Source organism: Acomys russatus, chromosome 6 (assembly GCF_903995435.1).
Source record: "Acomys russatus chromosome 6, mAcoRus1.1, whole genome shotgun sequence".
NCBI classification, from domain to species: domain Eukaryota; kingdom Metazoa; phylum Chordata; class Mammalia; order Rodentia; family Muridae; genus Acomys; species Acomys russatus.
Window position 1 is genome coordinate 49,761,290 of NC_067142.1, and position 14,867 is coordinate 49,776,156.

The window sequence follows — 14,867 nt, forward strand, 5'->3', positions numbered from 1 at the left end:
AGGAATCTTTATGCTAGATGCGGCATAAAGGAAGGGACATGAAACTGGCCTCAAGGGAAATCAGAAATTTTTTTTGTAGGTTACCGAGCGGTCTGAAAGTGAGGTCAAATAGTCTGGATACCATGAGCTCCCTCTGGGCTTTGTGGAGTGGTACCAGCTCTCGAGACACTGTGCTTAAGTGAGAAGGGGCTGTCTCTTAGCCAAGAAGCATTCCTTCCACTGTAGCTGGTGATATAGGCTCTAAGGAAAGTGCAGCCGGTTACCCCAGTTCCCCAAGTGCACTTTCAAGCAAGGCACTAGGTCTTTATCTCTGTCCCTAGCACCAAGCATACTCAGTGGAAGACAGAATGAAACAAGGACGCTGAGCTCAGATATCGGGTACAGAAGCTCTGGAGCCCCAGCCTTTCATACCGAGAATCAAAGCACTCATGACAGCTGGTACAAGTTCAATTTAGCACCTAAAACAGATGTTGAAGCCCTAAGGGATGGGGATGTTTCTCTGTAGCAGAGAGCTTACCAGCGTGAGCAAGGATATGTGTCTTTGTCCCTTACAGGTCCCTCTCAACTCACAAGGTGACCTTATCTGAAAACTGGCTGTTGTAGATTTCTCCTCCTCCTCCTCCTTTTCCTATTCCTCTTCTTCTTCTTCTCCTCCTTCTGTTTTTTGTTTGTTTTTCAAGACATGGTTTCTCTTTGTGTATCCCTGGCAGTCCTAGAACTTGCTTTCTAGACCAGGCTGGCCCTTAACTCATAGAGATCCACCTGCCTCTGCCTTCTGAGTGTTGACACCATCGCCTGGTTTGATTAATTGTCTTTTTTTTTTTTTTTTTTTTTTCCGAGCCAGGGTTCCTCTGTGTAGCCTTGGCCATCCTGGACTCACTTTGTAGACCAGGCTGGCCTTGAACTCACAGCGATCTGCCTGCCTCTGCCTCCCGAGTGCTGGGATTAAAGGCGTGTGCCACCACACCCGGCTTAATTGTTTTATAAGAGGAGATTGAGCCAGGCAGCGGTGGTGCACACCTTTAATCCCAGCACTTGGGAGGCAGAGGCAGGTGGATCTCTGTGAGTTCGAGGCCAGCCTGCTCTACAAACCAAGTTCCAAGACAGTCAGGGCTACACACAGAGAAACCCTGTCTCAAAACACACACATACACACAAAGGAGTAAGAGGAGGAGGAGGAGGAGGTGGGGAGTGAGATTTGAACACAGTGGTCAACCTAGGCTACATGGTAAGGTCATGTCTTAAAGAAGATGATATGAAGAAGAGGGAAAGGAGGATGGGAGGAAGAGAGGGAGGAAAGGGGATACGGAGGGACAAAGGGAGAAGGGGAAGAGATGACAGAGGACTCTTGGGATCACACAAGCAGAGAGTAGACTGACAGAGCTGTGAGCGAAGGAAGACCAAAGATTGCCTGCCATCCTCAGCAGCCAGGAAGAGGGATGGAAGAGCTCTCCCTGGAGACATCAGGAGTGTAGCCCTGCCGACTCTCTAAGAATGATGAGAATGTCATTCCTGTTTTTTACAGTATTTTCTGATAGCAGCCTTAGAAACCCCCAGAGTAACCAATTGTTGAGGGTTCCCACAGTGCTGAATGTGGTGTGTTAGCTGCTAGCCAGCAACTGAAGCCATCCAGCTGAAGGGTGAGACTGCTGTGGATGATCAGGACTCTGAGCAGTAGGGGTTGAACTGAGCTGAAGCTCTCTCTCCCTGAGGCAACGTGGTGTTGGGCACTGCCTGTGACAGCCTAGATAGTCATGTTTCTTTACCTGCTCTATCTCGCCGGTGATCTCCAGGGCCTGGCTAGCTGCGTTCTTTGCCCGTTGGGTGTCGGCAGTAGCGCTCCCCAGAGCTGTTTCTGCTTGCTGGGTCTTGTCACTGGCATCTGCAACCTTCTGGCTAATATAGGTGAGTCTCTTCATGGCCTCTTCAGCCTCTCCTTTTCTATCTTCAACCTGCAGATCAAATTCTGAAATGAAGAAAAAAAAAAACCCCACAAAATTATTGCCACAGAGACAAGGACTATATGTTACTACTGAATAAGAGAGCCTGATGTTTTGAGGAAAAATTCCTGAAAGAGGATAATTATTGACTAAAGGTGGAGATGTGGGGTGTTGTGGCTGGGATTACTCATTCTTTCCCAAGAGGAAGAATCTCAAGTGAGGTATTGGAAGAGCCACTGACAGTCAGCCTGTCCTGGGTCCCCACCACTGCAAGGATTTCAACACACAAAGTGGCAAAGTGAACAAAGAACAAGTAATTCTCCACAGCCAGAAGATCTAAGGCCAAGCCTGAAGGCAATGAGCAGAGTTGGGGTGTCCTCACAGAGTTGGGGTGTGGTCTCAGAGTTAGGGGTATGGCCACAGAGTTGGGGTGTAGTCACAGAGTTGGGGTGTGGTCACAGAACTCAGAGTGTGGTCACAGAGTTGGGGTGTGGTCACAGAGTTCAGAACGTGGTCACAGAGTTCAGAGCGTGGTCACAGAGTTGGGGTGTTGTCACAATGGGTACAGAGGGACTTTGTATGAAGAGAATTCCAAGACTTTAGAGATGTTTCTTTCTTTTTTGTTTGTTAGTGAATAATGCTGAAATCTAAACCAAATGACTTCAAGGCACACCCCAAATCCCCTGGAAGCCACATGTCATCACCTCAGAGCAACCATACTGGAACCAATGAGGCCATCCAAGAAAAGGAAAATATCAACACAGTAGTGATATATTGGATGAGAAAGATCTTAGAGATCTCCTTAAGGAGGACACAAGAATCTAGAAAGGTCCCACAGAGAACTTAACCTGGTAAAAGGGGTGCAGTAAGGATCAGAACTCAAGACTCCTGGCACTTGGGGAATTAACCTCCATTACCTACATCAAGTGTTAATGAGATCATTATTACCTTAGAAAGATAGTGACTAAGCAGCTATTAATAACCCAACATAGCCACCACTTACGGAGGTAAATGAGGACTTCAGTGAGTCATCAGTGCACCTTTAAAACTGCCACCCTGGGTATCACAGCACTAACCTCTGAGGTTCTTCAAGATATTCTCAACTTCATAAAAAGTGGCGTTGCCCATACTCAGTGCTTCTTGGGCTCTGCTCTTAGCAAGGTTGGCACGGGAAAGCAGCTGCTCTGAAGTCTGGAAATAGCCAGAACAAGCTTAGAATAAGTGCATTCCTGCTAACAAAATCACCCTGACACAACTTCTCCGTGACACAGAGTGCTGTGACTCACCCCAGTCTAAGGGTGCTGGAGCAGGGCCCTCTATCTATACTCTGACCAGGAACGAAGTTTGTAAGTCAACAATCTACGCCTTTTAGAGGAGAGTCTCTGACTCTTTCCACCACCAGGGGTGGGAATAGTTTTGCAAATCACAATTGTAAACACTCGGTATTTCCTAGTGTTTAAACTAGAACATAGTTTAAACCTCGAAACCAAGATAGTAGACAGACTTGGACCAGATGAGACCTAGATGGCCAGGGTCCTTTTCCTAGGTCCAAATGCTGATCCAGTGGGCGGGGCTAATTCCATCAAAACTCCAATCTTGATTACTCCTTGGCTACCTGGCAACCTTCGGAGGGTTTCTGGTAGTGGTTCTGGCCATCTTCACTTGCACAGTCAGCATTCAGTGCGTGCTTATTGACCGAGTGAAGGGATTAACAGAGGGTACCTGTCTCCTGTCCTTTCCAGTCTGTAAGAGCTGCTGTGTTTCTTTTTCCCAGTTCCCCAGATTGTTTTGCACACGTGTGAACGCATCCATTTGTCTGGTCACCAGGTTTGAGAGAGAATCAGCTTTCTGTCTGATCCTCTTTGCTTCCACCTGTGGGCACACAGATAGGAACGAGTCTGATGGTCTGCTTTCACATTACTACACCAGCTTCGTGACCTGTTGTCACCATTTGAAAAACAGTGGCCAGCCTTAAGAAGCCAAGAAAGCCCTCAAGACCCAAAGCATACCAGAAATAAGAAAGGGTGCCAAGGAGAGGCTGGCAGTAGGTCTCCCAAGAATATAGTAAGTTTTGTCTCTGCTCTTTAAAAACATTCTCTTTAAAACAATTGCTTTATCTATTCATGGAGCATATATCTATGGGGAATCGCTGTCTTTAGCTGTACGTATGCAGATGAGCTTAGTTCTGCAAGGTAGTGGTAACTAAGGAGATCAAGGGTGGAAAAGAAATGCAAACCTTTTGATAGCAAAGTCTTCTTGTTGGCAATAAAGAGAAATGTATCAGATTCCATAATGATTTCCCACTGGTTTCAATTTGAGGGTCCCCAGAACTGGGGAGGAGATAGAATACTTTCCTCCGGTAACACGTTCAAGATTAAACATCCAAGTTCTTTTGCCTTTCAGAGTTAGGTGGGGTCAAGAACAAGGTATTGGATGGTGGAAAGCACCTGTGTTCTTTCTCCCTACCACAAAGTCAGAAGTCAGTGCTATGGTTTGAATATGAGTCGTCACCCACGTGTTAAGCTAAAGAAACCTTTTATTCTAACAAGTCAGTTGCCTTGGATATGCATTGCAGTTACGTGATGTCAACTGACACAGTCAAAGTGGAGGAGAAGCCGAAAGGTTGAAGGCTGTTATGAAATCCCCAGAGAAGGACGTCTTCATGGCCACGTGTCTGCGCGTCATGAGCACAGGATGAGTGGCCTCACCTGAAAGGACAGATCATTGATTCCCTGAAGCTGAGATGCTGAATCCAGGAGGCGGAGACTGTGTTGATAAGACCTATCAGCTTCAGTGTTGGCTTGGGTGCCTTCCCTGGACAACTGCTGGGCCAGGGACTTGGTTTTCTCTAATCTGTAGGGAGGAAAAGGAGATGGTCAATAATAATGATAATTACAATAATAAAAATAGTAATAGTGGAGGGCAAACCTTGAAAACTTGCTATTTATTTATTTATCTATTTATTTATTTATTTGAGACAGGGTCTCGTGACGTAGATTTGGCTGGCCTGAAACTTACTGCAATCCTCCTCCTGCCTCTGCCTCCGAGAAACTAGAATTGCAGGTATGTAAAACCACATATGGCAGAATGTATTCTTTGTACAGAAGCAAACATTCATCCTATTGTTTTAAAAATATGTAGTTGGGCCAGGCATGATTATCAAAGAGTTCAGGAGGCGAAGACAAGTAGATCTCTGTGAGTTCAAGACCAGCCTGGTCTACACAGTAAGTTGTAAGCCAGCAAAGGGCTACAAAGAGACTCACACTCCCTCTCCCTCTCCCACTCTTCCTCTGTGTACAAGCAGTTAGAGTAAGCAAGATAATCAAGCTAGGTTGTATGATAGATAGGTGACTCTCTCTACAATTGAAATACAGCCCTTATAAGCTTGTATAGGTTTGATCAGAGAAATGCAACTCAAGCATCCCAATGACTGATAATATAAATGTTATTTTTCTGTTGCCAGCCCTGTCACATGGGTTTATATATGCCTCCATAAACCAGAGGGGAACCATCTCTCCCTGTATTGTCATGTCTCAGTCAGAACATAAGTTTACCACAACCTTTGTTTTATTAGTCTTAAAAATGTTTACTTTCCCCAAAGTCACACTCATTCTCTCACCCCTATTATTATTTATGTTCTGTTGTTATTATTATTATTATTATTATTTATCCTTGATCAACAAGTTTATTTATTTATTTATTTTTGGGTTTTTGTTTTTGTTGTTGTTTTTTTTTTTTTTGCATTTTTTTTTATTAATTTATTCTTGTTACATCTCAATGTTTATCCCATCCCTTGTATCCTCCCATTCCTCCCCCACCCCCCATTTTCCCATTATTCCCCTCCCCTATGACTGTTCCTGAGGGGGATTACGTCCCCCTATATATTCTCATAGGGTATCAAGTCTCTTCTTGGCTACTTGCTGTCCTTCCTCTGAGTGCCACCAGGTCTCCCCCTCCAGGGGACATGGTCAAATGTGAGGCACCAGAGTACGTGAGAAAGTCGTATCACACTCTCCACACAACTGTGGAGAATATTCTGACCATTGGCTAGATCTGGGAAGGGGTTTAAAGTTTACCTCCTGTATTGTCCTTGGCTGGTGCCTTAGTTTGAGCGGGACCCCTGGGCCCAAATCTGCCTATCATATTGTTCTACTTGTAGATTTCTAGGACCCTCTGTATCCTTTTATTTTGCTGTTCTCCCATGCGTCTTTCATTTAGAGTCCCAATAGAATGCCTTCCCCTCTGTCCCAGTTTCCTGGTAAGTGAAGGCTTTTGTGGGACATGCCCCTTGGGCTAGTATGCAGATATAAGTGAGTATATACCATTTGATTCTTTCTGCTTCTGGGGTAACTCACTCATTATGATCATTTCTAGCTCAATCCATTTATCCACAAATTTCGGGAATTCCTTGTTTTTAATAGCTGAGTAGTATTCCATATGTTGTTGTTATTTGTTTGTTTTTTTTGAGATAGGGTTTCTCTGTGTAGCCTTGGCTGTCCTGGACTCACTTTGTAGACCAGGCTAGATTACAGGCATGTGCTATCCTGCCCCCGTCTAGTTTATTGTCTTTATTTTAAAAGGGGAAGGGGGCTGGAGAGATGGCTCAGAGGTTAAGAGCACTGCCTGCTCTTCCAAAGGTCTTGAGTTCAATTCCCAGCAACCACATGGTGGCTCACAACCATCTATAATGCAATCCGGTGCCCTTTTCTGGTGTACAGGCATACGTGCAAGTAGAACACTGTATATATAATAATAAATAAATACATCTTAAAAACAAACAAACAAACAACTTCATAGAAAATAGCATTAGCTCTCAGCAGCCTGCTCCTGAGCTCTGAGGAAGCCTGCCTTATTCTGAGCACCTGATCTTTCTTCTGGGAAAGGGGCATTTTAGCATGGTTCCACCTTCCCTTCTCCATTTCTCTCTGGGCTTCTTCCCTCCCATAGGCTGGATCCTGTCGGATTGCAGTATAAGCCTTCTTATACATTTCCATTATGTCTGGAGTTACGTTGCTCATTGTGTGCTGAGGGAACTGTTTCTTATAAGCATCCTCATCTTCCCCCATTAGGTAATATATGCAGTCTGTGACATTCTGACCCACGTCGTGCTTCTGACACACTTCTGCATTGAACTCGCCTTCAGAGTCATAGCTGGGGAATCGTTTGGTACCGTGAGGCATAGACTAGCCTCCATCCACAGCTCCCTTCATAGCCCCAAAAACTTTATTGCCCATTGCAGTTTGAACAAGACCTGCATCCAAATAGCAAACAAAGGCACCACCGGGCTGACCATCAATGCCTTCCACACTGTATTCATCTCCAGTCACCTCCACTTGGCCTTCATACGTCTCGTCCATGCCAAACCTATTGGGAAGCCTGGGGGCCAGCAACAGGCCAGTACAATAGGCTGCAGCCTAATTTGGCTAGTCAATGTGCATGTGCTATGCAGACTGCCATATCCCTTCTCTTCAGGCACATGCAGTCTGACAGATGAGAAATCTATTTGGGTGTGTTGGCTTTATTTTTGTCCTGGATCATCAACTGTTTCTCGGCATAGTAGTTGGCTCTACCCTCTTACTGCCTTCTCAATCTCACTTGGTATCTCTTAAAGTAGATACCTTATTCTTGACAAGTTTCCCAGCGCCCATCCTGAAGAATAGAAACCCACACAGACCTCCCTCTCATTGTTAATGTATAGTTTCAGAGTAATGTGGTGCCCCTCAAGTATGGTTTGCATTACACACACACACACACACACACACACACACACACACACACACACACACACAATCAGCTTTTGTGGCCACCCAGATGAGGACCGGGTCGAACATACTTTCCTATAAGACCTTGTACCACGGAGCTGTCCGGGATGCTGCTTCCACTTCCTCCACTCAGAGCCTTGCGTGCCAATGAGAGCGCTTGTTTGGAATAGGCCTCAGTTTCCCTTGTTAGTTGCTTCATTGTGTTAGCCGACTCAGAATGGCTGAAGACATTAAAGATAAAGAATTAGGGTTTTCATGGAAAAAACCAGCATAGGCCACTACACAGATCTTTCTTGCAGACACAGAAGAAGGAGAAGGAGAAGAAGAGGAAGAAGAAAGAAAGGTGGTTTGGCTTATAAAAGCCGAATAGAGCTCACTTGAATGCCTGGGATTAGAGGGACTATCAAGAAGCAGGTGTTTAGGCCGGGCATGGTGGCGCACGCCTTTAATCCCAGCACTCAGGAAGCAGAGGCAGGTGGATCGCTGTGAGCTCAAGGCCAGCCTGGTCTACAAAGCAAGTCCAGGACAGCCAAGGCTACACAGAGAATCCTTGTCTCGAAAAAACAAAGACAAAACCAAAACCAAAAACCAAAGCAGGCATTCTTGAGATTAAGCCGCACGTTGCTGCCCTTCAGTGGGCATCTCCATTCATGCCATACACAGAGAAGGCATGGAGAGAGTGGGCGGGGTTGGCTCAGAGTGACAGACCATTGTGTTATAAGCTGTTTCCCCGAAAGCAAAACCCTAGGGGAGGCCTTATTCATGCAGAATCCAGCTCCCTACTCACTACCCTGGAACTTTATAGAGTGGGCCTACAACTAAGCCGGTCCATGAAAGTCTCCTATAAACTTCTGATCTCCTGGTTCTAGTATGTAGCATTAAAGCAACAAAAAACGGGGGCTCAGGAGGCAACTCATGCTTAAAAAAGAACAAAACAAAAAAACAGAAGCCAGCCTCTCTGAGGACTCAATTTTACCTGAGATTAGCAAAACCTGTCACTCCACCTAGCAATGCTTTTGAATGTGGTAGGGTTGATAGTGAGAAGCCAGGACCAGGGGCGCTGCCTGTCATCCGTGGGGTCCTGCAGAGCCAGTTTCCATGGGGACAGTCCCTCTGTGCACTCAGGCCTCACAAGGAAGCAAACAACTGGTTGCCTCTTGTCCTCAGGCCTGGTGTGGGAGTGGGGGAATCCCCGAAAGCTGCAAACACTGGTTTCCAGCAGCTGACTCATTTCATGCGGCCAGAAGACTCTCATCGAACATGTACTAAAGCCATCTGTGCGTCACAGAGAGAGCTGGGAAAAGAACACTCTCATCAGCCCCTGCCAAACAGCCTTGTGGACTGTCCACTGCCATACCCAGGATGCTAAGTGCTTCAAAACTGGCTTTGAGGCAGGGAAGGGCTGCAGAAGAGCCTGGAGGGGGCAAACCCAGTGCCTGAGTCCTCAGTGTACCACAGTCTTGCCAGGAGCAGGGGTGCCAGGCATTGCTGCTTACCTGTCTGCCAATCTTGCGGCCTCCTGAGCCAGGCTTTTAAAGCCATTTGGCCCCACATAGTGCTCTGAGGAATGGATGTTCTATGGGGGAAAAGGGAAATCAGTTAAAGTTTCGCATTTGACTCTAGAGCCTAAATAGAAGTACCAGAAGGACTTCTCACTAGCCACGTAAGAGTCCCTACCCTGACATGCCAAAGGTCCCTAGTCACCATGCTCACCCATAAAAAAGTGTGCATTGGCAAGAACAACGGAGATATTCAATTTCAAAAGAAGTCCATGAAGGGCTGGAGAGATGGCTCAGAGGTTTAAGAGTATTGGCTGTTCTTCCAGAGGAGCCAGGTTCAGTTTCCAGAACCCACATGGCAGCTCACAACTGTCTCTAACTCCAGTTCCAGGGGATTCAACACCCTCACATAGACATACATGCAGGCAAAACACCAATCCACATGAAAAAAAAGAAGTCTATGTAAAATAGTGTAGATGAATCTAAAACTATATTTCTCTCACCTGGTGGTGCATACTTATAATATTTTTGAGGCAGAAGCAGGAAGATCATGATACTGAGGCTAGCCTGGGCTACATAGTAAGACCCTGCCTCAAAAAACCAGACATAGACAATATCAAGTAGTGTGTGTGTGTGTGTGTGTGTGTGTGTGTGTCACACATACACACAAGCATAGTTGCCTGTATATACATGCACGAGTGCCAGAGGTTGATCTAAAATGCCTGTCTTTTTCACTCTCTACCTTATTTTTTGAGATTGGCCAGTGGTTTCTCGTGATGCTCCTGTCCCTGCCCCTATTCCAAGCACTGGGATTACAGGCCTGTACCATCATCACCAGGGGTTCCCCAGGATGCTCTTGTCCCTGCCCCTGTTTCCAGCACTGGGATTACAGACCTGTACCACTATTACCAGTGCTTCCCCAGGATGCTTCTGTCCCTGTCCCTGTTCCCAGCACTAGGATTACAGGCCTGTACCACCATCACCAGTGGTTCCCCAGGATGCTCCTGTCCCTGCCCCTGCCCCTGCCCCTGTTCCCAGCCCTGGGATTACAGGCCTGTACCACCATCACCAGTGGTTCCCGAGGATGCTCCTGTCCCTGCCCCTGCCCCTGTTCCCAGCACTAGGATTCCAGGCCTGTACCACCATCACCAGTGGTTCCCGGGATGCTCCTGTCCCTGCCCCTGTTCCCAGCACTGGGATTACAGGACTGTACCACCATCACCAGTGGTTCTCCAGGATGCTCTTGTCCTTGCTCCTGTTCCCAGCACTGGGATTACAGGTCTGTACCACCATCACCAGTGGTTCCCTGGGATGCTCCTGTCCCTGCCCCTGTTCCCAGCACTGGGATTACAGGCCTGTACCACCATCATGGCTTTCACTGGGTTCTGGAGAGCTGAACCAGGTCCCCCATGATATCACTGCAAGCAATTTACAAACTAAGCCATCTTCCCAGACCGGTGCACTAAGTTTTGACAATAGTTATGTAATGGTGATTGGACTATAGAAGGTTTCTTACTGATTTTTCTACAATAAACACTTTTCAAATGGGAATCAAAGCCATTTTAATGTGATTTCTTCACTATACTATCTGATTATCCTTCCGTTTCCTTTTTAATTTAATTCGTTGCTATAGTTTTTGAGTCAGGGTTTCATATATCCCAGGCTGGCCTCAAACTCTGAGCGGAGGCTAGCCTTGATCTCCTGGTCCTCCTGCCTCCAGCAAACCCAGCTCGATTCCCTTCAGTCCTCTTGTTATTTCTTTGGGATGCTTTTGAGCCAGAAGCTCACTGTATAGAGGAGACTGACTTTGCAGTTCTCCTGTCTGGGCCTCCCGGGTGCTAATCATAGGCGTTCTTGCCGCTAGACCCAGTTACCCCACAGCCTCCAAACTCACTCATTTAAGGGCCTCAATCATCTCTCCCGCTCCTACCGAGCCTCGAACTACATGAGGCAACTGTGCTGATTATACAGACACCAGTCCACGCTCCATGCGTCATCAGACCCTCTCTTTCCATCTCTCTTCTCCCTTCCATTTTTCCTCACTCATTAACTCATTTATTTTTTTCCTCACCTATGCAGCAGAGGAATATAACAGCTATAAACTGCACTAGGGGATGAGAATACAAATAGAAACCAAAATTAAGTTCTACACAAAAGAAAAGAGGGAAAGCAGGATTCTGTCTATTGTGAAAATGTGGCTGGAAAGAAATCAACTAGGGAGGGGTGTATAGTGTAGGTTCCATAGGAAATTGCAGGCGGCCAAGGGCACAAATAATAGATGGCAACTGTTACAAAGACGAAAAGCCCAGCTAGCCACCTGCCAGGTAGACCAAGAAATCTAGGGACAGCAAGTGAGCCAGGGACACCCATGGGACAACCCCCAACATGGCAGCAATGGACAGACACGCTAACCGGGCAAACATACAGTGTTTTTCAGGGAAGCTTCACTTTCTGTCAGGCTCAGGTGCATCTGAGAGATGAGTCTGCTGGTATCCTGCACTCGGTTCTGATACTGACTGCCCAGGGCCCGAACCCTTTCCACAGCCATCTTGAGGTCATCCAGGCGGTTCCGGTAGCTGTTCTCTTGACTCCTTGCCTTGGCCAGCTGGAGGCTGAGGGCTCGCTTAGCACCTGCGCACAAAGAGGAGAGCAAGGCTGATGCAGCTCCACTGAGTTAACCCATGAGGCTGGTGGACTTACAGCTAAATGAGAAAAACACCAGGGACAAATATTTGTGACAGTTCTTTCACTCAGGGGCCAGGAGGATGTCATAGACAGTACCCAGGCAGAGGCTGGCCGCAGATATCACAGCCTAGGGCCCAGTATCACAATTCTTTCTAGGGCATCAGTCTCCTGGCTGATAGGGGGGTTGGTCTTTCTCACCTTCTGAAATCTGGGCTTCTCTAAGAATGTCCCGAAGGGCCTGTTCTGCCTGCTGCATCCTGCCTTCCAGCTCTGCATTGGGGACTGTGCCGCCACCACCCTGAGCCTTTGAAACCAGGGCCTCCAGGCTCTGGAGCTGCTGGGCAAACTGGTCCATCTGCAAGCACACAGGAAAGGAGTCAGAAGAGAGGGTGGAGATCAGTTCATCCCCAGAGCTGCAGCCGGGATCAGGGGACAGCAGCCAGACGTGCTGGGTTTGTTGTGGCGGGTGAAATTTAGACTCTTGAGTGAAGCCTGCTGAGTGTTGATCCCGGCCCACTCCTCCAGCCAGCAAGCATGGCCAGTCATTTTCTAATCTATAGAACAGGGATGATAAAAACAATCCTGCTCACAGGGTTATTTCTTGTGCTGGATGAATTAATATTTGAGAGGGCTAAGAACAGAGCCTGGCACCAAGAAAAATTGCTAGAAAAGGCTACTGAGGGCCAGAGCTTCATCTCAGTGTTAGAGTACTTGCCCAGCAGACAGGAGGTTCAGTTCTTACTACTGCACAAAATGAAAAAAATATATAATTTTTAGCAAAATGTAGTGGAACACCCCTGTAATCTCAGCCCTTAGAATTCAAAGTCATCCTCAGATGACATAGTCTATGACCAAGCTGGGCTACATAAGACCCTGTCTCAAACTAGCCTTCCAGAAGCTATTAAATAGGTAAATTGGAAAAAATAAAACAAAACATAACAAACAGACTGAGGGACTGGCGAGATTTTTCAGTGGTTAGATCATGTTGCTCTTTTGTTTTGTTTAGGTTTTTTTCAAGACAGGGTTTCCCTGTGTAGCCTTGGCTATCCTGTACTCGCTTTGTAGACCAGGCTGGCCTTGAACTCACAGCAATCCACCTGCCTCTGACTCCCGAGTGCTGGGATTAAAGGTGTGAGCCACCACTGCCTGGCACCATGTTGCTCTTGAAGAGGACCCAGGTTCAGTTTCCAATCCCATATGGTGGCTCACAACTGTATCTGTAACTCGTTTGTTTGTTTGTTTGTTTGTTTGGCTGGTTTGGCTTTGGTTTGGTTTTGTTTTGTTTTTGTTTTTCAAGACAAAGGCTTTCCTGTATAGTCCTGGCTGTCCTCTCTTTGCAGACCAGGCTGGCCTCAAACTCACAGAGATCCGCCTGCCAAGTGCTGGAACTAAAGGCCTGTGCCAACACTGTCTGGCTCAAACTCTAGTTCTAAAGGAATCAGGCCCTTCTTCAGATCTCTGTGGGCACCAGGAACACATAGGGTCACAGACATAGATGCTGGCAAAAGACTCACACATGTTTAAAAATGTTTTTAAAAACCAGATTCAGTGTGTTCTATATATGAAGTTTAAATTTAAGATTTTTTTTGTGTGGGTGTGTGGGTGGTTGTTTTTTTTTTTTTTTTTTTTTTTTTTTTTTTTGAGGCAGGGTCTCACTCTGTAGCCCAGGCTGGTCTGAAACATAATAGTTAACCCATGATTGCCCCTCCTGCATGCCGGGACTACAGACACGAGCCACCATGGTCTGCTCTGGAACCTGCTTGATAAGGATACCTCCTGGAGTGGGAGGGAACCCAGCTGGAAAGCAGCTCATTGCAGTGGTGTCTCGGTGTGCTTTCTCTTGACCAAAAGCAAATTGGAGAGAAAAGGGTTTATTTCTCTTGCTGCTTACAGCCCCAAATAAAGGAGAGTCAGAGAAGGAATTCCAGGCAGGAACTGAAGCGGGAACATGGAAAAACATGCTAGCTTGCTTTTCGTGCCTCACTCAGTCAGCTTCCTCAGACAGGCCGGGACTGCCTGCTAAGGGGTGGCACCACCCACAGTGGGCTTGACCCGCCCACGTTAGTCATTAATTAAGAAAAGCCCAATACTTGGGAGGCAGAGACAGGCAGATCTCTGTGAGTTCAAGGCCAGCCTGGTCTACCAAGCCAGTCCAGGACAGCTAGGATTGTAAGAGAAACCCTGTCTCAAAAAAAAAAAAAAAAAAAAAAAAAAAAAAAAAGAAACCACCACCACCAACAAAACAAAAAAGAAAAAAAGAAAGAAAGAAAAGAAACGTCCCACAGATTTGTCCACAGGTCAGTCTGTGGAGCCATTTTCTCGGCTGAAGATCCTTTTTCAGATGACTCTAGTTTGTGTCAAGTCAACAAAAACAAACGAACAAACAACCAAACAAAACCAAAACAACCAAAACAAACTTAACCAGGACAAATGAAAAGCACACCGGACTTCTGAGGGACACGAACAGCACTCCCACAGTTCCATGCCACTTTGAAAAATCACAAGTATTTTCAGACATTAACCCTTAAAAACTGAATTCAGACTAATTCTTTTTCCCCAGGTTCACTAAGCTGTCACGAGTATCACAGGAGAATGGGCCTGCCAGAAGATATTAAAAATGGTGTAGATGAGAATGCAAACGTACCAAAAATTATTATACGCAATATTTTAAAAAATCTTTTATTGTATTTATTGTGTGCTCATGCATGCGTACATGTGTGTGTGTTTGTGTGCACATGTGTGTACATGATAACGCATGCCAGGGTATACTTGTGGAAGTCAGAGGACAACATTAGGAGCTGGTTCACTCTTTCCACCTGGGGATTGAACTCAGGGATCTCACCACTCATATATATTTTAAGATAGTGACATCAATACCCATCCCCAGGAAATCTGGGGGGTTCCAGTTCTGTGAAGAACCAGGGCACAGAGCCATTCAGGGTCTGACTGCCTGGGGCTGAGGGCTGGGAAGGAGAAACTGC

At 46.4% G+C, this 14,867-nt stretch overlaps 1 protein-coding gene and 1 pseudogene across 1 annotated transcript in view; both read right to left on the bottom strand.

Moving 5' to 3' along the window:
- The window catches only part of Lamc2 (laminin subunit gamma 2), a 67,715-nt gene that overhangs the window by 4,571 nt on the left and 48,277 nt on the right, over positions 1-14,867 (bottom strand). Inside the window, 8 exon segments of the mRNA XM_051147583.1 lie at positions 1,767-1,966; positions 3,017-3,131; positions 3,663-3,812; positions 4,649-4,793; positions 7,774-7,923; positions 9,199-9,278; positions 11,627-11,832; positions 12,085-12,241. Of these exon segments, the coding sequence (XP_051003540.1) occupies positions 1,767-1,966; positions 3,017-3,131; positions 3,663-3,812; positions 4,649-4,793; positions 7,774-7,923; positions 9,199-9,278; positions 11,627-11,832; positions 12,085-12,241 (1,203 nt within the window).
- Positions 6,747-7,588, bottom strand: LOC127190530 (60S ribosomal protein L5-like; annotated as a pseudogene).